The sequence below is a fragment of the Peromyscus maniculatus genome, chromosome 21, assembly GCF_049852395.1.
Source record: "Peromyscus maniculatus bairdii isolate BWxNUB_F1_BW_parent chromosome 21, HU_Pman_BW_mat_3.1, whole genome shotgun sequence".
NCBI lineage: Eukaryota > Metazoa > Chordata > Mammalia > Rodentia > Cricetidae > Peromyscus > Peromyscus maniculatus.
Genome location: NC_134872.1, coordinates 25,129,407 through 25,156,190, shown reverse-complemented (window position 1 = coordinate 25,156,190; position 26,784 = coordinate 25,129,407). Strand labels below are relative to the sequence as shown.

The 26,784-nt window shown below is 39.7% G+C and overlaps 1 protein-coding gene across 50 annotated transcripts in view; it reads left to right on the top strand.

Moving 5' to 3' along the window:
• The window catches only part of Herc4 (HECT and RLD domain containing E3 ubiquitin protein ligase 4), a 79,191-nt gene that overhangs the window by 30,180 nt on the left and 22,227 nt on the right, over nucleotides 1-26,784 (top strand). For 23 of the 50 annotated variants that reach the window (XR_013046661.1, XR_013046643.1, XM_076557113.1 and 20 more), the window contains 8 exons: nucleotides 3,655-3,785; nucleotides 11,400-11,560; nucleotides 13,287-13,363; nucleotides 13,523-13,647; nucleotides 15,386-15,445; nucleotides 15,864-15,975; nucleotides 16,464-16,653; nucleotides 17,969-18,141. Coding sequence is in view for 29 of the 50 variants with exons in the window: in XM_076557113.1 (XP_076413228.1) it covers nucleotides 3,655-3,785; nucleotides 11,400-11,560; nucleotides 13,287-13,363; nucleotides 13,523-13,647; nucleotides 15,386-15,445; nucleotides 15,864-15,975; nucleotides 16,464-16,653; nucleotides 17,969-18,141 (1,029 nt within the window). In the remaining 21 variants the exon portion in view is untranslated. Of the gene's footprint in view, nucleotides 1-3,654; nucleotides 3,786-11,399; nucleotides 11,561-13,286; nucleotides 13,364-13,522; nucleotides 13,648-15,385; nucleotides 15,446-15,863; nucleotides 15,976-16,463; nucleotides 16,654-17,968; nucleotides 18,142-18,646; nucleotides 18,750-26,784 lie in introns of all 50 variants that reach the window. The other 27 variants (XM_042266184.1, XM_042266183.1, XM_076557130.1 and 24 more) reach the window with 4 other exon arrangements.

Below are 26,784 nucleotides of genomic sequence, written 5' to 3'. Positions count from 1 at the left end.
GGGGTGTGTGTTTGTGTGTTGATACTAAAATTTCAAACCCAAGACCTTGCGTATACTAGGTCACGTGTCTACCACTGAGCCACGTCTCCAGCTCTTTTTTATGGTGAGATAGGGACTTGCCAAATTGCTCAGGATGACCTTGGGTTTTTAATCCTGTTAGCCTCCTGAGTAGCTGGGATTATTAAAAATTTTGAATGAAATGACTTCATTTTGGGTCATTGGGCTTGCAGTGCTGTGTATCAATCCCATTGTACTTTATCATTCTACCTAATTTGCGTGAAACTTCCATTTGGTTTATAAATATTTTATAGTAAGTAAAAATAAGCAGCTGAATTTCTGTTATCTATAGGCTGAGTATTATGCTGGCAGTTACAGTGTGTGTGTTTTCAGTGCAGTCTTGTCGGTTGCTTTAACATTTACCTTTCATCAAACACATCTGGGGTGTGTCTGTGGTGACCAGATGTCAAATGAACACATTCAGACAATGGGTGTGGCTCAATAAACAGTTTCGTAGGGACCTCAGTTTGATCTTCAACAATACACAAACAGAACAAAATACTTCTAATCTTTACTGTAAAAAATATTGTTGTGTTCATTCACATTAACTTAAAGATTATTGTTCTTTGGCCAAATTAGGAATTGATGTTTCAGAAGGGCTGGGGATGTAGTTAGTTGGTAGAGTGCTTGCCTGATGTCCAGGAGGTCATGGGTTCTAGCCCAAGTACCAGTTGAGTGTGGTGGTGGGGAATGGAGGGAGGCAGGAAGTTCAGAAATTGAAGGCTGTCTTTGACTGCACGGTTTCTGTTTGTTGTTGCTTCTAAAACGCACTGCCCCCCTCTCCATTATTGTTGTTTTCTTTTGAGAGAGGGTTTCTCTGTGTAGCTACGGCTGTCCTGGAATTGACTCTGTAGACCAGGCTGCCTCAAACTCACAGAGAGAAGCCTGCCTCTTCCTCACCAACTGGCTTCATTATTATTATTTGTCTTGTATAATTGGTAAAAGATAATAACTTCCTTATTTATTTACTTATTTTCAAGAGTCTCACTGTGTAGCCCTGGCTGGGCTAAGAATTTATGTAAATCAGTGGCCTCAGATTCACAGAATTCTTTTTGCCCACCTCTCCCCTCTGAGTGTTGGGGTCAAAGGCATATGCCACCAAATTTGGAAGAAATTAATTTCTAGTCATACTTTGAAAAATTGGGGGCTGAAGAGATGGTTCAGCAGTTTAAGAGCATTTGCCTCTTTCCCAGAGGACCAAGGTTGGTTCCCTGCACCTACATGGCAACTCACAACCATCTGTAATTTCAGTTTCAGGGGGTCAGATGGCTCCATATTGCCTCTGTGGTGCACTGCACTCACATGGTGCACTTATTGTACATGCAGGTAAAACACTCACACGTCAAAATTATATTAAAATTGTATTAGATTGGGAAATAGAGCTCAGGTGCAGAGTATGTGCTGATTTGCATAAGACCACAAAAGGAGGGAAAGAAAAAATTCTGCACTGGTTTTACCTTTTTCCTTCGCTCAGAATGACATTTTTAGTTTTATTATTTTAGACAAAAATCTTTATTTGGTTTGTGTTTGGGGTCCCCCCCCCCCAAGATAGGGTTTCTCTGTGTGACCCTGGCTGTCCTGGAACTCACTATGTAGTAGATCAGGCTGGCTCTGCCTTCCAAGTGCTGGGATTAAAGGTGTGCACCACCACCGCCAGGCTTAGACAAAATCTTAATATAGCTGAGACTGTCCTCAACTCTGTCATCAGTCCAGGCTCCCTGGTACTGGGATTACAGGTTTCCTTTGAACTCCAAAAGTAGCTCAGGATGACTTCAAATTTCTGATCCTCCTATTCCTACCTTCTGAGTGCTAGGGTCACAGATGTGCACCATCACGCCCAAACTGTGCGGTGTTCAGAGGCAAGCGCTCTGCCAACTAAGCTGTGTCCCCAGCCTCCTTCCGACTCTGTATTTGATGTGGAAAGTTTCTTTCTTTCTTTCTTTCTTTCTTTCTTTCTTTCTTTCTTTCTTTCTTTCTTTCTTTCTTTCTTTCTTTCTTTCTTTCTTTCTTTCTTTCTTTCTTTTTTTTTTAAAGATTTATTTATTTATTACATATACAGTGTTCTGTCTACACGTACCCCTGCAGGACAGAAGAGGGCACCAGATCTCATTACAGATGGTTGTGAGCCACCATGTGGTTGCTGGGAATTAAACTCAAGACCTTTGGAAGAACAAGCAGTGTTCTTAACCTCTGAGCCATCTCTCCAGCCCCCGAAAGTTTCTTAAAGCATGTCCTTATATAAAAAATTATGCTGTTAGATGTTGAAAGCAGGTTGTAAAATTGCGTACACATAACTACAGTTAGGAAGAAAAGTGTCAAATTGAAAAATACTGTGGTTGTGTTAAGTTGTTGTGTGTCATATCTCTTGTAAAATACATAGTCTCAGCTGGGTGGTGGTGGCACATGTCTTTAATCCCAGCACTTAGGAGACAGAGACAGGTGGATCTCTGAGTTCCAGGACAGCCAAGACTACACAGAGGAACCCTGTTTAAAAAAACCAATTTAAAAAAAAAAAAGCATAGCCTCTAATTGACTCGTGAGTATTAATAACAAAAAACTAAAGATTATCTCTCATAGCAACTGTGTATGCTTCAAATCGCATCTGTGCACTCTGCTTACATGTACTCTGCATGTTTGTTTTTGACAGAACTTCTCTGTGTAGCTTGGGCTGGCCTTAAACTCATTACCTTTTTGCCCCCAACTTCCTGATGAGAGAACATCACATTCAATTTAGGTCGAGCATTTATGTTCAAGACATAATTAGCTTTCTAACTATAAAGATAGTAGCATTTTAAAGTTTCTGTGAGACGTTAGAAATGTGTCCTTTGAATTAAAAAAAGAAAGCAAAAGCAGCACAGTTAAGTAGTTCCTGGCTCTTTGGGTGGTTTAGTAGTAGTTACTATTTGGAGGTGAGGTGTCTCATGTAGTCAAACTCTCAGAAAGCCTTTTAACCTCGTCTTCTCAAGTGCTGAGATTGCAGTTGTGTAACACCATGCCCAGCAGTAATTCCTTCTGTAATGAACACTTCAAATTGTTTTTATCATAATATAAACATCATTTAGTACTTTAAAAATCTGTGGAAGCCTGCCTGGTGCTTCAACCCATATTCACATAAGAGGCTATAAGTTCAGGGCCAACCTGAATGTCTCAGTGAGATTCTATTTCAAAGCAAAAGGAAGAGTGGTGTGATAGCTCAGCAGATGAAGGTGCTTTGCAGGCATTCCTGGAAACCTGAGTTGATTCACCAGAACTCAAGGAAAGGTGGAAGGAGAGAACCAACTTCATAGAACTGTCCTCTGAGTCCGTGTGTTCACAGGTGTGCAGCATGCACAGTCATACCAATGATAAGATTTTAAGATGTTTTAAGTAAAAAAGGTATGAAGATGTAGTCTGAGTGATAGTGTTGCCTCTCATGCACTGAGTGGTAAGGTTAGTCCCAACTATCATAATCAAATTGCCTGAGTTTTAAGACAATTTGACCTTCAAAGACAGGAAAGAAAACACTGAGTCCATATTAAAGGTCAACTCATATTTCTGAACATTAGTTTATTTTCTTGGTTAAGCTTCCTCATAAGTTAGTTGTTTTTTCTTTTCCAGGAAGGTGGAGTGTTTACCTTTGGAGCCGGAGGGTATGGCCAGTTGGGTCATAATTCCACCAGTCATGAAATAAACCCAAGGAAAGTTTTTGAACTTATGGGAAGCATTGTTACTCAGATTGCTTGTGGAAGGTAAGCTGTGGTAAAGAAGTGTGGTGATACTGTGTTCCCCAAAATATTGTGCACCCTAATAAACTTATCTGGGGTCAGAGAACAGAACAGCCACTAGATAGACATAGAGGCCGGAAAATGGTGGCACACACACCTTTAATCCTAACATTCCGAAGGCAGAGATCCCTCTGGAACTCTGTGAGTTCAGTGTCACACTGGAAATAGCCAGGCATGGTGACACACGCCTTTAATCCCAGAAAGTGATGGCAGGAAGCAAAAAGGTATATAAGTCAGGAAAACCAGCAGCAGTTCAGCTGAGATCCATTTGGATGAGGACTCAGAAGCTTTCAGTCCGAGGAAACAGGGTCAGCTGAGGAATTGGCAAGGTGTGGTGGCTATGGCTTGTTCTGCTTCTCTGATCTTCTGGCATTCACCCCAATACCCAGCTCCAGGTTTGTTTTTATTAATAAGACCTTTTAAGATTCATGCTACAAAGAAGATAGAATTTTGGTCTCTAGACTGATTAGTGAGCTGGTAAGTATGATGACATGCCTGTAATTCTAGCACTTGGGAGGCCACATAGGGAGCTCCTGTTTCAAACAAAACAACCTGCTCCCCTGTCCCCACCCCAAGAAAAATTTCACATTTCCCCCCCTTTGTTTCAAGACAGGGTTTCTCTCTGTGTAGCTCTGACTGGCCTGGAACTTACTCTGTAGACCAGGCCTGCCTCTGCCTCCCAAGAGCTGGGATTAAAGGTGTATACCACCACCGCCCAGCAAAATTTACCCTTTTTTAAATGGTTGTGTAATAAATTGTCTTAGGGTTCTAATAGTCTGAGCTAAAACATTTCTCCTGAATGTCTAATTAGCTGCTGAGGAGTCAAAGTAACAGAGCCATCTTATGGTGATTATGTTTGCAGTTTCTTCGAAACTACCTCATGTTCCATTGTAATGGCATCATTTTTAATTATTCACCAACACTAATTAGTTCTCCTTTATCAGACAGCCATCCTGATAGGTGTATCTTGTTTACATTTATATTTCTCCACTGCTTAGTGAGCTAAGCATCTTTTTGAAATCCATTTTTGTTTTGTTGACTACTATATTCTGGATGTAATCTCTTTATCAGATAGCTAATCTGCAGATATTTTCTTGCATCTTATAGATTGCCCTTGTGTAAATATTTTGTGTTGTCTGGAGAGATGTGAATAAACACACTCATATTCATCCATACTCGGGGCATAAACAAACAATTCCCCCATCTAAGTCTAGAATGGTGAACCATTGAGTTTAATTATAGTTTCTTAAAGGACCTTGGGTATGGTGGTCACAGGAGCATGGACTGATTCTGGGTGGCTAAAGATTCTCTCCCCTTGTAATTGTTAACCATTCATATATCCTCAGGTAGAGTGGGCCCTCTACACTGTCTCATGACTTACCTCTGGAACCCTCTACCTCCTGAACCTTTCCAACACAAAGGAGGAATATTTCATTACCAGCTTTCGAGAATACTGTCTTTTTACATGCTGAGCTATTGTTCTAAAACCAAAATCCGGATCGGATGAAAATAATCTATAGGCTGTCTGTGAGACAAGCCATGGCAGGCATTTCGCATTTGGTTTTGGCTTTTGATCATGTAGTTGCTTTTGGAAGATTCCTAAATGCAGTGTGTTTTCTGAAGCAGTTTTGCAAGAAATGTTCTCAAATAAGTAGCAAGCTTTAATTCACCTTATTATAAAATTCTAAGTGCAAAATGTGATTCTGGTGGTGGCTGAAAAAAATTGCTCATAACATGTCAATTGGGAAGGCTAAAGATACTGCTCAGTGGGTAAGATCACTTCTGCTCTTCCAGAGGACCTGGGTTTGAATCCCAGCACTCACATGGCAGTTCATAATTGTAGTTCATAACTGTAACTACAGTTTTTTTCCTTTTATTTTATTTTACAATACCATTCAGTTCTACATATCAGCCACGGGTTCCCCTGTTCTCCCCCCTCCCACCCCCTCCCCTTACCCCCAGGCCACCCCCCATTCCCACCTCCTCCAGGGCAAAGCCTGCCCCCCCGCCCCAGGACTGCGATCAACCTGGTAGACTCAGCCCAGGCAGGTCCAGTCCTCTCCTCCCAGACTGAGCCAAGCGTCCCTGCATAAGTCCCAGGTTTCAAACAGCCAACTCATGCAATGAGTATAGGACTCAGTTCCACTGCCTAGTTGCCTCCCAAACAGATCAAGCCAATCAACTGTCTCACCTATTCAGAGGGCCTGATCCAGCTGGGGGCCCCTCAGCCTTTGGTTCATAGTTCATGTGTTTCCATTCATTTGGCTATTTTTTTTCTTCAATAATTGAGTAAAACCAAAATTTATTATAAGCCACAGTCGTCCTAGAGACCTCCATGCTATATATATAGCCTCTGGTTCTATGGGTTGTGGTCTGATTGTTCTTTATTTTATATCTAGAATCCACTTATGAGTGAGTACATACCATGACTGTCTTTCTGGGTTTGGGTTACCTTACTCAGGATGATTTTTTTCTAGTTCCATCCATTTGCCTGCAAATTTCATGATGTCATTGTTTTTCTCTGCTGAGTAATACTCCATTGTGTATATGTACCACATTTTTTTCATCCATTCTTCCGTTGATGGGCATCTAGGTTGTTTCCAGGTTCTGGCTATTACAAATAGTGCTGCTATGAACATAGCTGAGCATGTATCTTTATGGTATGAATCAGCATTCCTTGGGTATATGCCCAAGAGTGGGATGGCTGGGTCTTGAGGTAGTTCGATTCCTAATTTTCTGAGAAACTGCCATACTGATTTCCACAGTGGTTGTACAAGTTTACATTCCCATGAACAGTGGAGAAATGTTCCCTTTGCTCCACATCCTCTCCAACATTGACTGTCATTAGTGTTTTTGATCCTAGCCATTCTGACAGGTGTAAGGTGGTATCTCAGAGTCATTTTGATTTGCATTTCTCTGATGATTAAGGATGTTGAGCATTTCTTTAAATGTCTTTCAGCCATTTGTGATTCTTGTTTTGTGAATTCTCTGTTTAGCTCTTTAGCCCATTTTTTAATTGGACTGTTCAGTATTGTGATTTTGATGTCTAGTTTCCTGAGTTCTTTATATACTGTGGAGATCAATCCTCTGTCAGATGTGGGGTTGGTGAAGATCTTTTCCCATTCTGTTGGCTGTCTTTTTGTCTTATTGACTGTGTCTTTTGCCCTGCAAAAGCTTCTCAATTTCGAGAGGTCCCATTTATTAATTGTTGTGCTCAGGGTCTGTGCTGTTGGTGTTTTATTTAGGAAATGGTCTCCGGTGCCAGTGCATTCAAGAGTGCTTCCTACTTTCTTTTCTATTAAGTTTAGTGTAACTGGATTTATGTTCACGTCTTTGATCCACTTGGACTTGAGTTTTGTGCATGGTGACAGATATGGATCTATTTGCAATCTTTTACATATTGAGATCCAGTTATGCCAGCACCATTTGTTGGAGATACTTTCTTTTTTTCCATTGTATAGTTTTGGCTCCTTTGTCAAAAACCAGGTGTTCATATGTGCATGGATTAATGTCAGGGTCTTCAATTCGATTCCATTAGTCCGTATGTCGGTTTTTATACCAGTACCAAGCTGTTTTTATTACTATAGCTCTATAGTAGAGTTTGAGGTCAGGGATGGTGATGCCTCCAAAGGTTGCTTTATCGTATAGGATTCTTTTAGCTATCCTGCGTCTTTTGTTTTTCCATATGAAGTTGAGTATTTTTCTTTCCAAGTCTGTGAAGAATTGTGTTGGGATTTTGATGGGGATTGCATTGAATCTGTAGATTGCTTTTGGTAAGATTGCCATTTTTACTATGTTAATCCTACCTATCCATGAGCGTGGGAGATCCTTCCATTTTTTGATATCTTCTTCAATTTCTTTCTTTAGAGATTTAAAGTTCTTATCAAAAAGGTCCTTCACTTGTTTAGTCTCTGACTTCTTTCTCAGCCCTTTTATCATTTGTGTATAGGAGGGCTACTGATTTTTTTGAGTTGATCTTGTATCCTGCCACTTTACTGAAGGAGTTTATCAGCTGTAGAAGTTCCCTGGTAGAGTTTTTGGGGTCACTTATGTATACTATCATATCATCTGCAAATAGTGAAAGTTTGGTTTCTTCCTTGCCAATTTGTATCCCTTTGATCTCCTTTTGTTGTCTTATTGCTCTAGCTAGAACTTCTAGTACTATATTGAATAAATATGGGGAGAGTGGACAGCCTTGTCTTGTTCCTGAATTTAGTGGTATCGCTTTGAGTTTCTCTCCGTTTAATTAGATGTTGGCTGTTGGCTTGCTGTAAATTGCCTTTATTATCTTTAGAAATGTTCCTTGTATTCCTGATCTTTCTAAGACCTTTATCATGAAGGGGTGTTGGATTTTGTCAAAGGCTTTTTCAGCATCTAATGAGATGATCATGTGGTTTTTTTCTTTCAGTTTGTTTATATGTTTATATGTTTATACATTGACTGATTTTCGTATGTTGAACCATCCTTGCATCCCTGGGATGAATCCTACTTGGTCGTGATGGATAATTGTTTTGATGTATACTTGGATTCGATTTGTCAATATTTTGTTGAGTATTTTTGCATCAGTGTGTAACTACAGTTTTAAGGAATCTTTTGTGGCTTCCTTGGTCATTGCACACATGTACCAGATACACATGGAGACAAAACACATTTATTTTAACAAATGGGATCCTGGCACTGACTGCTTTTCCAGGGCACCCAAGTTCTATTCCAGGCACTATATGGTATCTTCGCCATCTCCGAGTCCAGATCCAATACCCTTTCCTGGCTTCTGTGGACACCAGTGCATGCATGACACCCCTAGAGATCAAGTAAAAGTTGATTTAAAAAATAGAAAGAAAGGAAGAGAGGAATAATGGCATCCTGGACTGGGGTGGGATGGACTATCTCTTAGGAATGTGCTTGCCCTACTAGCACAGGGACCATATAAATGTTGGACATGCTGCCATCTGCTCATAAGCCTGAAACTGATGAGACAGAAACAGACGAGTTCCTGGGGCTTGCTGGCCAGCCATTCTAGCCTAATTGATGAGTTCCAGACTAGTGAGAGACCTTGTGTCAGAAGAGATGATGCCTGAGATTGTCCTACACACACACACACACACACACACACACACACACACACACACACACACACACACACACACACACACACACACGGGGAGGGGGGCGGGTTGTAAGAGAAAGTAAGTTTGCTGTGTTGCCCAGGTTGGCCCCAAAGTCCTGGGCATAAATGGTCTTCACTTCTCTCAAACTTCCTAATAGCTGGATGTGATTAATGGCATGAGCCATTGTATCTGGCTAATAGTACTTTTAGGTACACAGGTAAATTTAAATTTCTTGTTGTTTTGTTGCCTGTGACTGTGGTGTAATTGAGAAAACATTGCCCAGATCTTCCCGGGAGGTGGTGCTGCACACCTTTAATCCCAGCACTTGGGAAGCAGATGCAGGCGGATCTCTGTGAGTTCAAGGCTAGCCTGGTCTACAGAGTGAGTTCTAAGACAGGCTCCAAAGTTACACAGAGAAACCCTGTCTTGAAAAACCAAACAAAAAAAAAAAAGAAAGAAAAAGAAAAATATTGCCAAATCCAATGTGCTTTATATAGCTCAATCTTACCTTGAACTTGCAACAATCTTCTCTTCTACTCTTTATGTGTCTACATTACCACACCCAGCCTGATGTCAGTTTTTGTAATAAGTCAATAAAGGTTCAGCTTTATTCTTCTGCATGTAGATACCCATTTCCCAGCATTATTTGTATAAAAGATTTTTCTTTCTATATTGAATGATTTTGGTTTTTCGAGACAGGGTTTCTCTGTGTAGCTTTGTGCCTGTCCTGGAACTCACTCTGTAGCCCAGGCTGGCCTCGAACTCACAGACATCCACCTGCCTCTGCCTCCCACTGAATTATTTTTTTTAACTGCTTGCTGAGACACATTTGGCCTTGCACTGTAGGACTTAATTTTGGGCCGTCTATTCTATTGATTTGTGTGCTAGCACTATAGAGTTTTAGCTACTGTCACTATGTATCATGTTTTAAAGTCCTGAAGTGTGAGCCTACCAGCCTTGTTTTTCTGTTCTTCAGACAGTCTGACTGTGTAGTTCTGGCTGGCCTCGAGCAGAAGCACACAGCACCTGTTCCTCTTACTTTCTTCATAAGATCATATTAACTGGGCCAGAGAGAATGCCCAGTGGTTAAGGGCACTTGCCTTGTGGAGGACCTGGGTTCAGTTCTCAGCTAACTAACTGTAACTCCAGTTCCAGGGCATCGGATTCTCCCTTCTGTCCTCTCTGGACACTGCATACACTTGGTGCATACACATATATGCAAGCAAAACAATCATATGCATAAAATACAAATAAAATCCTTTCCGAAAAATTACATTTACTGTTTGACATCTGTTGAGATGCCTAATGAGTTTTAGTTTTTCTGAAAAATACATTGTTGGATTATTATAGAGATTACATAGAATTTGTACATAATTTTACTTTGCTTAGGGTAACATTGATACTCTAATATCAAATCTTTTAGTCAGTGCTTGAGCATAGGTGAGCCCTCCATTTATTTACATATTTAATTTTTTTATGTGTTTGTGGACATCCACTTGCATGGAAGCCAGAAATGCCTTCCTTGGTCTCTCTTCTCTTTGTCTTTTTGAGACAGGCTTTTTCTTTGCACCTGGAGTTTACTGGTTGCCTTGATTGGCTTGCCAGCAAGGCCCATTTCATTCTCGTGTGTCTGCACCCCAGTTCTAAGTTTATAGGTGTACAGACACACGTCGCCAACCTTGCTTCTTTATATGGGTTCTGGGGTCTGAACTGAGTCCTCATGCTTACATAGCAAGCATCTTTTTGTTTTTGTTTTGTTTTGTTTTTCAAAGCAAGGTTTCTCTGTGTAGCTTTGGAGCCTATCTTGGAACTTGCTCTGTAGACCAGGCTGACTTTGAACTCACAGAGATCCACCTGCCTCTGCCTCCCGAGTGCTGGGATCAAAGGCATGCGCCACTATGCCCAGCTATTTTTGTAGGTCATCTTTATCAGATTAAATAATTTTTCTTTTATTTCTAGTTTTATTTTCTGTGTGTTTGTTTTTAGTACTAGGGATTGATTCCAGGGTCTTAGCCCCATTCCTACTTATTAATTGTTGCTCCTTGTGTGTTTGTTGAGATGATTTGTGATGTTTATTTTGTGGGGGGTGCATATTCACAGGCCAGAATAGAGCATTGAGTGTCTGCCTCTGTCACTCTCAGCTGCATCGTCCTGAGATAGAGACTGTCAGTGAGCTGCGAGGTCGCCATTTCCGCAAAGCTGGCTGGTCAGTAAGCTCTCAGGACCAGCATGTCCCTGCTCCACATGCTGCGTTTAGAAACACACAGCTGTCCCTTCCTGGCTCTTTACGTGGTGGTGGACATCCGGGTCAGTTTCCCATGCTTGTAGAGCAGACACTCACTCCTACTGAGCCATCTTCCCAGGCCAGTTGATTTTTTAAGAGAAGATTATGTTGGTTCATTTTTATTTTTCTAAGTATGTTGTTTGGAATTTAATCTTAAGTCAGAGGTTTTCTGTCATTTTATTCTAGGCAGCATACCTCTGCATTTGTTCCTTCTTCAGGACGAATTTACTCCTTTGGTCTTGGTGGTAATGGGCAGTTGGGAACTGGTTCAACAAGCAACAGAAAAAGTCCTTTCACTGTAAAAGGAAATTGGTTTTCTTATAATGGGCAGTGTCCACAAGATATTGGTAAGTGCTAATATATTTAGCCTCTACTACATGTATTAAAGCTCTTTAAAATGCTGGTCTTCTGGGGCTGGAGAGATGGCTTGGGGCTTAAGAGCATTCAGCAACCACATGGTGGCTCGCAGCCATCTATAATAGGATCTGATGCCCTCTGGTGTACGGGTATACATGGAGACACCCATATATAAAATATAAATAAGTAAATAAAATGTTGATCTTCTGTGATGAAGGCTTCTGTGTTTATAGAAACTCCAAGGCAAAACATCAAATTTCTTTCTTTCTTTCTTTCTTTCTTTCTTTCTTTCTTTCTTTCTTTCTTTCTTTCTTTCTTTCTTTCTTTCTTTCTTTCTTTCTCTCTCTCTCTCTCTCTCTCTCTCTCTCACTCTCTCTCACTCTCTCTCTCTCTCACTCTCTCTCTCTCTCTCTCTCTCTCTCTCTCTCACTCTCTCTCAACAAATGTGGTGGCAATAGGAGGAACATTGGATTTCGTGTAGCCTGGACTTGTGGCAAGACCCAAAACACACGAGTCTTTTTCTGTCCCACCAGCCAGCCCCCAAATAACGACACAGAGACTTCTTATTAATTAGAAAAGCTGCCCTGGAACTCACTCTGTAGACAGGCTGGTCTCAAACTTAGAGATGCTCCTGCCTTTGCTGAGTGCTGGGGTCAAAAGCATGGGCCACGCCTGGCTGCATCCGGGTTCTCTTCAGTAGTGATTCCAGGCGTACAGCTGGTCATCACACTTGAAGAGCTAGTACTTTCCAGCGCTGAGTCATCTCTCCAGCCCCTGGCTCTGTCACCTTCTATAGCAGTGTTCTCAATTTTACTACTGTTGTGACCCTTAATACAGTTCCTCGTGTTGTGGTAACCCCCAAACTTAAAATTATTGTTGTGGCTACTTCATAACTGTAATTTTTGCTACTGTTAGGAATGTAATGCAAATAACTGTGTTTTTTAATGGTCTTAGGTGACTCCTATGAAAAGGTCATTCGACCCTCAAATGGGTTGCGACTCACAGGTTGAGAAACCATATTTTCCATTAATGGAAGTAGTTATGCATTATGAAGTATTTACTCAAAATTGTTTAAATTTTCCCATGTTCTTTTTTAAAATGAATCTCTGTTTGCTGTTTATTTTGAGATATAGTCTTGATATGTAGCCCAGGCTAGTCTCACAGTCAAGTCTTGTCTACCAAATGCTGAGATTTCAAGTGTGCCCCCTTTCATTTTTTTTTTTTTTTCTTTCTGGTTTTTCGAGACAGGGTTTCTCTGCGTAGCTTTGCGCCTTTCCTGGAGCTCACTTGGTAGCCCAGGCTGGCCTCGAACTCGCAGAGATCCGCCTGGCTCTGCCTCCCGAGTGCTGGGATTAAAGGCGTGTGCCACCACCGCCCGGCTGCCTTTCATTTTTTTCTTGTAACTTTTGTAACAATTATTCCAATTTTACATTATGTGTAAAACAAAATATTAGATACAGACTAGAAAACAGATTTGTGCATGGATACAGGTCAGAAGAAAATCTTAGGAATTTTCCAAATGGTGCTTGGGCTTGTGGGTCATTTCATGTTCATTATTTGGTCCATCTCATTCCAAGTCATTCAGAGCATTTCAAGCCATTTCATGTTATGGAGTCCCCTAGAATGAATGAGAAGCCTAGTTAGATGATCAAGACAAGTCTTGTTTCACATTTATTGTTCTGGAATTTAATGTTTTACATTTTATTTTTATTGTAGATTCTGAAGACTATTTCTGTGTCAAAAGAATTTTCTCAGGTGGAGATCAAAGCTTTTCACATTACACTAGTCCTCAGGTACTAATATAATCATAAAAATAATCAGTTAGCATCAAAGAAGTTGGAGTAATTTAGAAACATACCTCCCAACTTTCTACTATTTTTAACAAAAATATCAGTTCTTCACTCGTGTTGTGACGTCTCTTCCTCTGCCTGATCTTTTTGATTGTAATGTAGAGCTGTGGCCCAGCAGATGACTTCAGATGCCCTGACCCTTCAAAGCAGATCTGGACAGTGAATGAAGCTCTGATTCAGAAATGGCTCAGCTACCCTTCTGGAAGGTTTCCTGTGGAGATAGCCAAGTATGCGAGACATTTCACTCTTACTTACACAGCCCAAACCTGTGTGATAGAGCAACATTTGTGGAACATTTTCTTTTTTTCATTCTGTGTGTCTTTTGCATCATATATCTTGATCCCATTCATTTCCCTGTCGCTTCTCATCCACCACCACCCCCAGAATTTTCATTTAAATATTTCATTGAACTGCCTTTCTCTGCATAGTTTGTATATAAGTTTAAGTACTTACAGCTTCCGTAGTGGGTTTTTAAGATCTCATTTAAAAATACGTGTGAAACTGATTGATACAGTGTGGAACAGAGCTGTTTTTAGATTGCATTTAAGTTGTGCTCCTTTGTTTCCTTAATTTTCTCTTGGTTTTTGTTTTTATTTTAATTAGTATTTATTTATTTTGCTTATGTGTGCATGGGTGCACACATGTGGCATTCAGAGGAGAACTTGGAGAAGTGAGTTCTCTCTCACTTACATAAAAATCATTTGAAGATTAGGCCTGGTTTGGGGGTACATGCCTTTAATCCCAGTACTTCGGAGTCAGAGGCAGGTGATTCTCTGAGTTCAGGACCAACCTGGTCTGCATAGCAAATTCCAGCGCCAGTCAAGGCTACATACTGATACCTTGTCCTGAGTAGGTAGGTAGGTAGGTAGAATGAAAGTTTGTTTTCTTGAATTTATCTTGTGTGTGTGTGGGGGGGTGGTGCATGGATGTCTGCAGTTGTGCATTCACTTGTTTCCATGTACATGTGGAAGCCGTGAATGTTCTTCCCATCACTCAGTGTTTTAGTTTTTGATACACGGTCTTGGGCTGGCTGTTTAGTCAGCTCTGGAATCCCCTTTTGTCCACTCTGATACCACCACCCCCACTGAAGTTACAGGCACATGCCATATCTAGCTTTTTCATGTGGGTACTAGGGAATTGGAGGTTGCATCTTTGATCATGCTGCAGACACTTTACCAACTGAACATCTGTGTGACTGCTGAAGATGAATGTACTTAAGCTTAAGTTAAACAGTTATTCCTTTATCGAGTATTATGTAATGTGTCTCTAGTGATTTATATAGTTCTGATTAGTTGAGTAGTGAGAGAAGTATTCTGTAGCATTAAATATTCATTTGTGTACGTACATGTTGGGGAGAATATATGGAGGCCATAGGTCAGCACTGAAAATCGTCCTCAGTTGTTCTCTCCCCTCTCCCCTCTCCCCCCTCTCCCCTCTCCCCTCTCCCCTCTCTCCTCTCTCTTTCTCTCTCTCTCCCCTCTCCCCCCTCTTCCCTCTCTTCCTTCTCCTCTCTCCCTGTCTCACCCCTCTCCTCTCTCCCTCTCTCTCCTCTCTCCTCTCTCCTCCCCCTCTCTCCTCTCCCTCTCTCTCAAGACCAGGTCCTTGAAATTGCTATGATTAGGCTGGACTTGGTGGGCCTTAGGGAATCTTGCCTCAACCTCCCCAGCTCTAATATTATAAACGCATCCTGCCAGACACAGATCCTAGGGTATCAGACTTGAGTCCTCTTGCTTACACAGCAAGCAATTAATAAGTCATTTCTGGTCTTTCTCTTTGTTTTTTTAAATAGAGCAGTCTTAATTGTGTAGCCTCAGTTGGCCTCAAGCTGTAGAGTCTCCTACCTCAGCTTCCCAAATGATCAGATTCTACCCATGTGTCACCATACCTAGGTCTAAATTGTCATTTAAATTTTTATTAAAAACAAAAGGCAAGTAGTTATATGTGTCTCATTTATTTTATTTTTAGTGAGATAGATGGAACATTTTCTTCATCTGGTTGCCTAAATGGAAGTTTTTTAGCTGTTAGGTAAGTGGTAATTCCTTGATTGCCTGAACCTTTGAAATGTATTGAATTGAGTGATATATTAAAGAATTGAGTAATTAATATATACTTGTAGGAATCTATATTGAAGAAATGAAAACACTAACATTTTAATTGTTAGAGTTTTTCTGTTTTTAAAAGTTAATTCTTCGACATGTATATAATGTGCTTCGATGTTCTAACCCCTGGTTGCCCTCTATCTCCTCCTTACTCACTTTTAACCCATTCTTCTCAACAAGTTCCCTAACTATTTCATGTCCTCCGCTGGGTGCTGATGTGATGTCCATTGAGTTTATTAAGAATCATTGCGTGAGCACAGCTTCGGTTAATTCACTGCAGCCTGGGAACAGCTAACCGGTACAGCCCTGAAGAAAATGACTTTGTTCCCTTCTTTCTTTTTTAGCAATGATGATCACTATAGAACAGGTACCAGATTTTCAGGGGTGGATATGAATGCTGCTCGACTCTTGTTCCACAAACTCATACAGCCTGACCATCCTCAGATATCTCAGCAGGTTTGTTCTCACATGATTACTTTAGTGAACTGCTGGATTCTTACATGTTATTTTTACAGATCTTTTATGTCTGTAAACGAATTAATCTTGTATTTCATAGACTGACATTATACTTCATGATAAATTCAAGGTTTATTTTAAAGCATTTGTAATTTAGGTGTTAAAGATACATTAAATTTTTCAGATGTTTGTAGCAGACTTTAAATACTTAATGCTACTGTTTGGTTAGGTCTGTTAATAGCTACAGTGGTCACTGGTAGTGTTTACATTGATATTACCCTTGTTTTTTGAAATTTCTTAGCAGTGCTTAGGCAGTAGTTTTCATCGTGCTTCAGTTGTTGTCTTTTTGGTTCAGTCATCAGTTCGCGTGTGTTGTAGTGCTTGATTTTCTTTTTACTCTTCTGTTACATGTGCGTAACGTGTATGTGCATCTCTGTGAAGTGCATTCACTTGAAATGAAGTAGCTTTTGCTTTTTGTCACAATATAGGTGGCAGCTAGTTTGGAAAAGAATCTTATCCCTAAACTGACTAGCTCCTTACCTGACGTTGAAGCCTTGAGGTTTTATCTTACTCTACCTGAATGTCCCCTGATGAGTGACTCCAACAATTTCACAACAATAGCAATTCCCTTTGGTACAGCTCTTGTGAACCTAGAAAAAGCACCACTGAAAGTCCTCGGTAAGAATTTCAGCATTTTTCTTCTGAGTGGTTTCTCTTTAAATGAGAATGTTAATGACTTCTTTTGTTTGTTGCCTTGCTTATTTGACATTGTCTAGATGGAATAGATTTTTCTCTTTTGTTGGCTTTTTCCCCTGGGTATTTGATTCTAATTGTTGGAGTTGCTGAAGGCAAATCATGTTAAATATAAAATTTTAATCCAATATAACAGAGATACAGTATCAAGAACAATTAAAAACCCCTATTTTTCTCCCCCATCGCCTTGAGTGATCTTGCTGGTAAAGAACTGGAAGAGCCATTGAAACTGAACAACATTGGTTTTAAATCATCCTTGAGCCTCAAGATCAATTATTTTCCTTAGTTTCTTCCCCTGCTAATTTCCTTTAATTTTGTACCTCTGCTTATGCACAAGATTCCTGAGTTCACAGTTCAGCCTCTGTTTTTCTCTGGGCTTTGGTCTAACTTTGCTCACATTAATTCTTCTAACGGTGTGGATTCATCGCTAACTCCTGGCCTTTATACTTGGCTTGCTATGGATAATCCAGTGTTTTGCTTTCTAAGAGTGTTTGCTAGGTATGTGGAACTGAAATATACTGAAATAATAAAATGACTATAAGAAATGAAATGCTGAAGGTCGGTAGAAAAAGCAGTAAGTGAGGAATCGATGCTGGCGTCTGAAGGAGTGAACCAGCCTGGAGAAGTCAAGCCAAGTGCTGCTTCCCCACTTAGAAGGTTTTCCATTCTTCTCGCTCCATTTCCTACGATTGTGGGGTTTGTAGTTAGAGACTATACATAATAACATGAATAAGGCAGTATGGGTTACTAAGTTTCCTGTTTCTGATTTCCCAGAGTTCCTTGGATTTGTAAAGTTGTTGCTTCATAGTATTTCAGTTTTATATATTAAGTTGAATAATAAAACTTAGATTTTTAAATATTTGAACAATACGATTTTAAAGTGTATTTTGTTTAAAAAGAATTCTGATTTCTGTAACATTTTAATAACTGACTTTAATATTAGCTATGTTGATTTTTAATTATAATTTATGAATTTAAATATAACTTAGGGTACCAAGAATGTGAATTCAGTAGGTCTTTCATACTTTACTTTTGAGAGGTTTTAAGAACATTATTCCATGAATTGGTAGTGAGGAAAGCGATCTGTAAGCCCTAGAGATGTTATATAAATCATTGCTGTATTCATCTTCCGGAAATGTTCAAAAGGTTAAACCACTGCTCTAGAAGAAAAGTTAGTGTGTTTTTTTAAATTCTGATTTTTTTTATTCATTTTATTTGCATGTTCACCCTTTAATAACAGAAAACTGGTGGTCAATACTTGAACCTCCACTATTCCTCAAGATAGTAGAACTTTTTAAGGAAGTTGTGGTACATCTTTTGAAACTCTACAAGATCGGCATTCCCCCTTCTGAAAGAAGAATTTTCAACAGTTTTCTTCATACCGCATTAAAGGTTTTAGAAATATTACATAGGGTATGTCCATTATTAGTCCTTTATTTTCCTCTTCCCCATTCCTACTAACAGATTGATAATGTTCATTTTAACATTAATATTAGAATGGCATAAAAGATACATATTAAAGAAATTTGAAGGTTATTCATAGTTTCTCATTTCCTTTACAAGTAATATATTTATACTTTGTAGCTTTGGATTTGTAACTTGACTTTGTTAGGCATCTATAGCCTACTGTTGGGCAGAACAATAGCATATTAATGAATTAGAATTCTTATGTTTTCTTGTAAGGAACCTAATGTGTTGATTTAATGATACATTATTTTTAGTTATAAGTGGTTATCATATACATACAAGTGACTGGGCCCTTGTAATTACGAACATTTAAAGTTCTATTCTTTTGGTGTAGGTACTAATGGCCTCAATCAAAGTAGAATGTTTCATTTGAAACAATTGACTAATTTGAAAATGAAACCATATATAATTCATTAATTTGCCTATTGTTCTTTCCTGCCCTTTTTCCCAGTGTAAGAAATAGTACACTTTACACTGTAGAAGTGCAAAGTTACATGAAGAAATAGAGCTCAGCTGTCTCATTAAAGATGGATTTGAGTCATCCCTGACAGTTGGTAGGTATATCTCTGTTATGCCATTTGGTATTCTAGAGTTGCTACTTAGATGAGACATGACCTAAGGGAGAAGCATGTGTTCGTAGTCCATAATAGCCTGAAAACTCCATATGAATATACTTTCTTTTCCATAACAACTTGTTTACACTTTCAGATTCTTCTTGCTCAGTACTAAAGTAAATAATAAAGGGGACAGAGGAGATAAGCCCTTTTTCTCTGTATCAAAGAAACCCTGTGGGTCGTTTATTTTACTTTTTTTTTTTTTTAAGTGAAGCTCCTGGGTGTTTTTCTCAACTTCTTAACTTCCTTGAACTTTTCTTTTTCCTTTTGTATTTAGTATGTCCAAGATTCTTAGGCAGTTAATTTCTGTTCTCATTGTCATAATTAAAGAGATGATAGCGATTTCTTTCCTAGGAAAACATGTCATTCCCCACAACAAGACTTTCTTGCAGCCTGTCAGGGCCTGGGTGTGCAGCGTGCTGCAATTCCGAAGATCTTGTGACATCATAGCATGGTCTCCACCTTTCTGTACACTTTTTGTTTAGGATTCAAATGATTAATTGTGTTTTTCTTTCCTCGGATGAACTGTCCCCTAACATTTCATGAGCCATCATTCTTCAGCTGGACCGTATTTCTACATGCTTACTCTTTTTGACTCCATTGTCTGCTTATTTATTTTTTTATTCCTCTTAAAGAATACTTAGCCCTGTCTTTTATCTCAAGAGAAAGGGCTGCCTGTAGTTCCAGGAGTCTGGAAGCTGAAGCAAGAGGATCACCAAAATTCCAGGCCACTGTGAACTGCAGAGGGCATCTCTGTCTCAGAGAAAGGGAGTGGGAAGAGGAGCTTTTATAGTCCCAGCTAGGACGCCTTAGCCCTCACTGAAATCAAAGTTTTAGAGTTAGGCAATACTTCAGTCTGTCGGGTGGTATGTTCCTGAAAGATTTTGTGGGTTTTTTTAATCCCCCCCCCTTTTTTTTAACCCCTTCTCTCCGGGTCTGTAGATTGAATTGCACATGGAAGGCAGATACTTCATCTGAGCTGCAGTCTAACCCTCAGGTTTTTGGGATTAGATTTTGTGCTATAGCCCCAGCTGCCCTTAAAATTCATGATCTTCCTACCTCAGCTTCCTGGATGCTGGGATTTTAGTATTGTCTACCAAGCTTGGCTCCAGAGACCATTTTGAAGAAGCCATGCCAGATACTAGGATCCTCCTTCTTACTCGTTCAAGGTTGGGGTGGCAGTCGAGTCTTAGCATGTCTTGTTTGTCAGCAGTATCCAGCATTAGAGGCCTCTGTGTATAGTAACTATGAGCATTGTGTATATAGTCATTTTTTAAAAGATTTTTTAAGAAATAGACTTGTATAGTTGGTATCTTTTCCCTTTTTATAAATTAAGACACTGAAGAAACAAACAAACAAACTTTTACCAGGTGGTGGTGGCACATGCCTACTTGGGAGGCAGAGGCAGGTGAATTTCTGATTTCCAGGCCTGGTCTACAGAGAGTGTTCCAAAACAGCCAAGGCTACACAGAGAAATCCTGGCTCAAAAAACCAAAGAAATTGAAAAACAGCTCAGTATTAATGGTTAGTAAATCGCAGAATTGAAAGAAGTTCAGATTTCCTTCTTAAACCCCTGGTGTTTTCCTTCTACATTAATGAGTATGGTAACAAGTACTTAGGGGCTGGAAAAATGGCTTAACGATTAAGCACGTACTGCTCTTCCAGAGAACCCACAAAGCAGGGGCTCACAACCTCTTGCAGCTCCAGGTTCAAGGATTCATTCTAACACCCTAAGGCTCTAGGGCATCAGTGCTTATGTACACACACATGCTTAGAGCAGGTTTTACTTTTATTACGCCTTTAGAAATCGCGATGCAAACTCTAGAGAGTATGTTATGTATACTGTCTTGTGTTTAGGCTGCTTTGTGTGTTTTTTTATGTATGTATATGTATGTACAGTACTAAGGATTGAGTTTAGGGCTTCTTTAGTAATGCTAGGCCTTACTCTTACCACTGAGCTATGCCTTTTTGTCCATATCAGCACTATTCTTGGACTGGAAATCAGTGGAACACATTTTGGTCTTTTGTGCTATTTCCTATCAGTGTAATTTTGAACAAAGTCTTTCTCTTTATCATATGTAAATGAACAATTACCAATAAAATATCAGCCCTGATAGTTTAAGATTAATGTATTATTTAAATTATGTAACTTAAATATTTATTTTAGTATGTTTGTGTTGAATGTGTGCCGGCAAGCATGTACCCTGGTGTACATGAGGAAATCAGAGGACAGCTTGTAGGAAGGAGTCAGTTCTCTCCACCATGTTGGCCCCAGGTGTTGACCTCTGGGTGTCAGGCTTGGCGGCAAGTGCCGTTTCCTGCTAAGCTGTCTTGCTGGCCCTAAGGTACATACTTTTTAAATGGTTGCGCATTCTGAAGGCAGAGACTTGAGTATCACACGGTTTGGATGGGAAGAAAACCCTACCTTTGACTTACTGGGTTAGACAGAAGCTAGGTTCTCAGTTGAAGTTGTTACGGACTTGAAAGCACACCAGTACACATGTCAATTTATTCCTTCTCTGCTCAGTGACTGAGAGTACGGGGAGTTTCCTCAGTCTGCTCTTCACCTAACCCAGGAGCAGGACTAGAAGCAAGGAAACGTCGTCGTTTCTGTTCACTGTCCGTCTCGGGATGTGCTTCTTCCTCCCGTATGTCATGTCCTTTGGAAACTTGGTAACGAAGAGATCTCCAGTGCTCTAAATGGCATCCTGAGGAAAATACCTTTGGTACCTGCTGTCAGGGATGGAGCTGTAGTGAGATAAAGAAGCTTGTTGGGTAGTCATTGGGTTGGTTCTGAGTTCTTACACAGTACATGGCAGCAATCCTAGTGTGCCAAAAGGCTTCCTTGGTATGTCCACCTTAGTCGCTCTATACGGTACTGGTTTTCAAATATTTGGGGTGGGGGCACGGAACCCTCAAACCGAGTGGATAGAACATACAGTTATTCAGCATAGTCACTCTGTAACCAGAATACTAAATTATAGTGTAAAATAAAAGCATTGTGAACAGAATTTAGATTTTATTTTGAACATTTTTATTTTATTTTTAGTAAAAATTATATACGGATTTTTTTTTAACTTACATGTGATTTCCGTTTTTCCTTTGCAAATATTTATTGAGTGCCTACTGTATGCTTGTTATACTAGATGTTAGGGATTTGGTGATAGGAAATCATGTAATTTCACCTTGGATCTGACAATCTAGAAAGTTATCTATGTACAAACAAATGAATATTTATGATATAGCGTAAGTTCTAGATAAGGAAAAATGTACTAAATGAAGAATTAAAGACTTTTTTTTTTTTTTTTTTTTTTTTTTTTAGCTTTTCGAGACAGTTTCTTTATGTATCAGCCCTGGCTGTTCTGAAACTTGCTTTGTAGACCAGGCTGGCCTCAAACTCAGAGATCCGCCTGTCTCTACCTCCCAACTGCTGGGATTAAAGGCATGCGCCACCACACTCAGCTGGATTAAAGACTTGTTAAAGAAAAGGTAGCTTTGTAAGATAGCTTGTAAGTATGCACATTATACAGAAAGGTAGGTAGGTGTATGTGTGTATATTTTGTTTGTAAATTTGTATGCACGTCTTTTGAATAATTTTCAGCCAGGCATGGTGATGAGCACACCTTTAATTTCAGCCCTTGGGAGGCAAAGACAGGTCAGTCTCTGAGGCCAGTGTGGTCTACTTAGTTCCAGAACAGCTAAGGCTGTGTAGAGAGATTCTGTCTCAAAAAACCAAAACATATAAAACCCTTGGATTAATCAATACTCAATTTCTTTATTTACACTTTTTATGGATTTTTTTATTTTATGTGTATAAGTATTACCTGTATATGCATGTATATATCTATATATGCATGTATATGTGTGTGTGTGTGTGTGTATATATATATATATATATATATATGCATGTATATATGTGTGTTTGCCCCACATATGTGCCTAGTGTCTACAGTGGTCAGAAGATAGTATTGGATCCCTTGGAATTGGAACTACAGAGGACTGTGGCCCCCATGTGGGGAGCTGGGAACCCAACCCTGTTCTTCTGCATGATCAACAAATGCTGCTAACTGCTGGAGCCATCTCTCCAGCTCAGTTCATTTTTAAATGCTATAGTACCTATTTTTTTCTCTTTAGTTATCAAATCATTATATTTGAATTAACTACTAGTCATAATTCCCCCCAAGTCAACATTTCACTGATTTTAAATTTTTATTATTTTGACGTGTTACATCTATTGATATATGTGCATACCTTAAAAAAAGTGTGTGTGACTGTGTGCACTTTAGTGCAGTGCCCATGCAGGCCAGAAAGGAGCATTCGAATTCCTGGACCTTGAGTTACAGCTCTTTGTGAGCAGTCAGATGGGTCTGGGAACCAAACTTGTGTCCTCTGGAAGAGCAGTGTGCACTTTATTTGCTGAGCCATCTCTCCTGAACTGATATGTCTCATAGTTACAAAATAGTCAGGTTGCAAACACTGTTTGGGGAGAGGGGAGAAACTATGGTTTGTTTTTTAATGTTTTAAAAGTATTTACATTCTACAGAAATGCTTATTTTAAAGAATAATCAAAACTGAATTACTTTCAACAAGTCATTAAATTTAGACTGAAAAATAATAAAGTATGATGTTATATGGGTGTGGTTGTGCACACGTTTAATCCCAGAATTGGAGGCAGAGCCTGGTGAATCTCTGTGAGTTCAAAGCCAGCCTGGTCTACATAGCTAGAGACCCCGTCTCAAACAAACCAAAAGCAAAAAGGGAAGGAAAGAGGAGAAAATATTATATGAGCCTGGCCAGTGGCATAGCTGTTCTTGGGGTGTTGATGCAAGAAGATTATGAGTTGAAGGGTTATGTTACATGCACAGATCTTACTGTTTTTGTAGTTTGTATTTATACTTACAAATATGAGTATCTGAGGAAAAGCCGTTGTGAATTTGTGTGTGTGCAGGTGTGATATTGTGTGTGTTTTTTGTAAATAGTGCAGCTAATGATATTACTATTAAAAGACTGTAGGGCAGGACACACAGCTTCTATTAAAAGACTAGGCAGTATTTCACACTTTGCATCTCCATTAATAAGTAAGTCTTCTGTATTAATAGCTCAAATGAGAACATTGGAAAAATGGCGAGGCATGGTATCACACACCTTCAGTCCCAGTCTTCCAGAAACAGAAATGGGCAGATCTCTCGAGTTTGAGGCCAGCCTGTCTGCATAGCTGGTTTCAAGGAAACCAGTAGTCAGGCATTGTCTCCCTCCGCCTCACTCCAAAAAAAGCAGGAGAGCTCAAAATGTTTTTTTCAGTCAGTAAAATAAAGGAATTAAAAACAAAACTTGAAAAATAAAAGCATTACTGTTTATAAAGATCATGAATGAAATAATGTACACAAGTAGTACAAACTCTAAAGATGGCGGTGGTGGTGCAATCTCAGCACTCGAGAGGCAGAGCCAATGGATCTCTGTGAGTTCGAGGCCAGCCTGGTCTTACAGAGCGAGATCCAGGACAGGCACCAAAACAACACAGAGAAACCCTGTCTTGAACAAACCAAAAAAAAAAAAAAAAATTGAAAAAAAAAGTTCTGATCTTGTTCTTTGTAGAAGTGATAAGCAGTGTTTGTTCTAATTTCTCTTTAAAGCAAAAGTTTGGAATTCGTGAAAATTAACATTACTAAAAATTAACAGTAGCTGTCTGTTCATTACTGCACATCCCTCTAAAGGTACAGCAGATAGAGATGGTTTGTGTTAAAGTCTCATTGCAATCTGAACTGTATGCTTATCTTTGTACCTTTTACTTCTCATCTGTTCATTTCTTCTTTCTGGAGGTTTGTTATTTTTTTTTTTTTTTTTGGTTTTTTTTGGTTTTTTTTTTTTTTGGTTTTCCGAGACAGGGTTTCTCTGTGTAGCTTTGCGCCTTTCCTGGGACTCACTTGGTAGTCCAGGCTCTGCCTCCCGAGTGCTGGGATTAAAGGCGTGCGCCACCACCGCCCAGCTTGAGGTTTGTTATTGATGTTTTATTAAATTGATATTAAAATACCAGAATTGTCCAATTAGATTTATACCTCTGATGATTTTGTCCCTCATTTGCTTTCTTAGAAGTTCAAGGTTATTAGGAATAGCTGTTTATTTCATTGATACATTGGCTTTTGTTTTGTGACATGGTCCTACTGCAGCCCTGGCTGGCCCAGAACTTACTATTCAGACCAGGGTTGAACTCATGGACACTCTTCTTGTTGGGGTTAGGAGGCCTGGGCCACCATGCCATGCCAGTTAAATGATTTCTGTTCCATTTCTTTAGTTTGTGTACATGAACCGCAGCACACCCGTGAAGATCTGAGGACAGCTTGCAGGAGTCAGTCCTTTCCTCTCCTTTAGATCCCAAGGGTCACACTTACCAGGCAGGCTTGGAGGCCTCTCTGGGTGAGCCATCTGGCCTCCCCAAGAACAGGGTTCTTTGTTGGGATGTTTTGCTTTGTTTTGAGACTGGGTCTCACTCCGTATCCCTGGTTGACCTGGAACTCCTCCTAGAGATCTGCCTGCCTCAGTCTACTGAATGCTGGGATTAAAGGTACCATGCTCTGCTCAAGAAAAGGTTTTAATGTAGATTTACTCACTGTGCTGAAAGAGGAGCCATTAACAAAGTTACATTTGTTGTTTCCCTTAGGAAGTTAGTTGTATTTAGTATATATGATGAATTAAGTATTACCACTGCTTTAGCATTTTTCTTTAAAGAAAACAATTCTCAATTATATCACAGTCTTTCCATTGCTCTTTCTTTTTTGGACATGGTCTTAAGTATCTCATATTGGCTTCCCTCGCTAGAGATTTAAGACACTAGGCTAGCTTTAACATCTGGTCCTCCTGCCTCTACCTCCTGAGTACTGTAATCACACCGTTTGTACCTGGCCCCTTCTCCTTACGTTTGAACTTACAGAGACCCTCTCATCCTCCCCAGCTCCCACTTCCTGCCATGCCAAGGATGTCTTCTGATTTCTAGGTGTTACTACTGACATTTTTTGTTGTTGTTCACCAGATCTGAAGTATTGGGGGGAAAAAAAAAACTAACTTTGTTCGTTTAGCTGTCGTGGTCTCGGCGTGTCTTCTTATTGGGAAATTTGGATCTCATTGAGACTCTGCTTCATTTCCTACCACTAGCCTCTCATTCTTCTGTATCTTACTGAGCCAACAGAATAATTTTCAAAATTTCACTGATTTTATAACTCGTTGGCTCCAAATTATTTCCTCATCGGTCAGTTCTTGTCAGTTCCTTAATAAAAGAGTCCAGACTTTCTCCAACAGTGGTAAGCATTTATTCTAATCTCAGAGTGGGCAGTTTCCACTTAGGTTGGCTTCCCTCGACAGTTTAACCCAGCTTTCTCTGAGCTGTGTCTTCCGTCCAGTTTTGTTTCATGTGTCTTTCTTGTTGGACCAGATGTTAGAGCCAGGATATGTGAATTTTGTCTCCTTTATTTAACTCACGCTCCTTTGCCTACAAGTTTAGTCTTTCCTTTCTCAGGCTTTTTGTTGTTGTTTTTTGTTTATTTTTTCTGAGTTGGTTTCTCTGTGTAGCCCTGGCTGTCCTGGAACTCGCTCTGTAGAACAGGCTGGCCTTGAACTGCTAGGAGTAAAGGTGTGCACCACTGCCACCCAGCCCGTTTTTATGTCTGTAATGTAATAAGTATGTTACTGAACCCAGAACCTCCTGTATGCTAAGCGGGCCTCTACCACTGTGCTGTATGCTTGGCCTCATCCCTTTTTCATTTTTATTTTAACTGTTTTCATACATACTGAAACATTGTAAGACAAACATAATGAAGACCTATATTCCCCAGCTTAGATTTATCAGTTGTTAACCTCTACTGTTTGTTCTTTATCGGTTAGTATCTGTACATTTCAATGAAACATTTGTGACTATACTACATTGCACTCTTTTTAATTTTTATTTTATGTATATGGGTGTGTTCTCTGCATGTATGTCTGC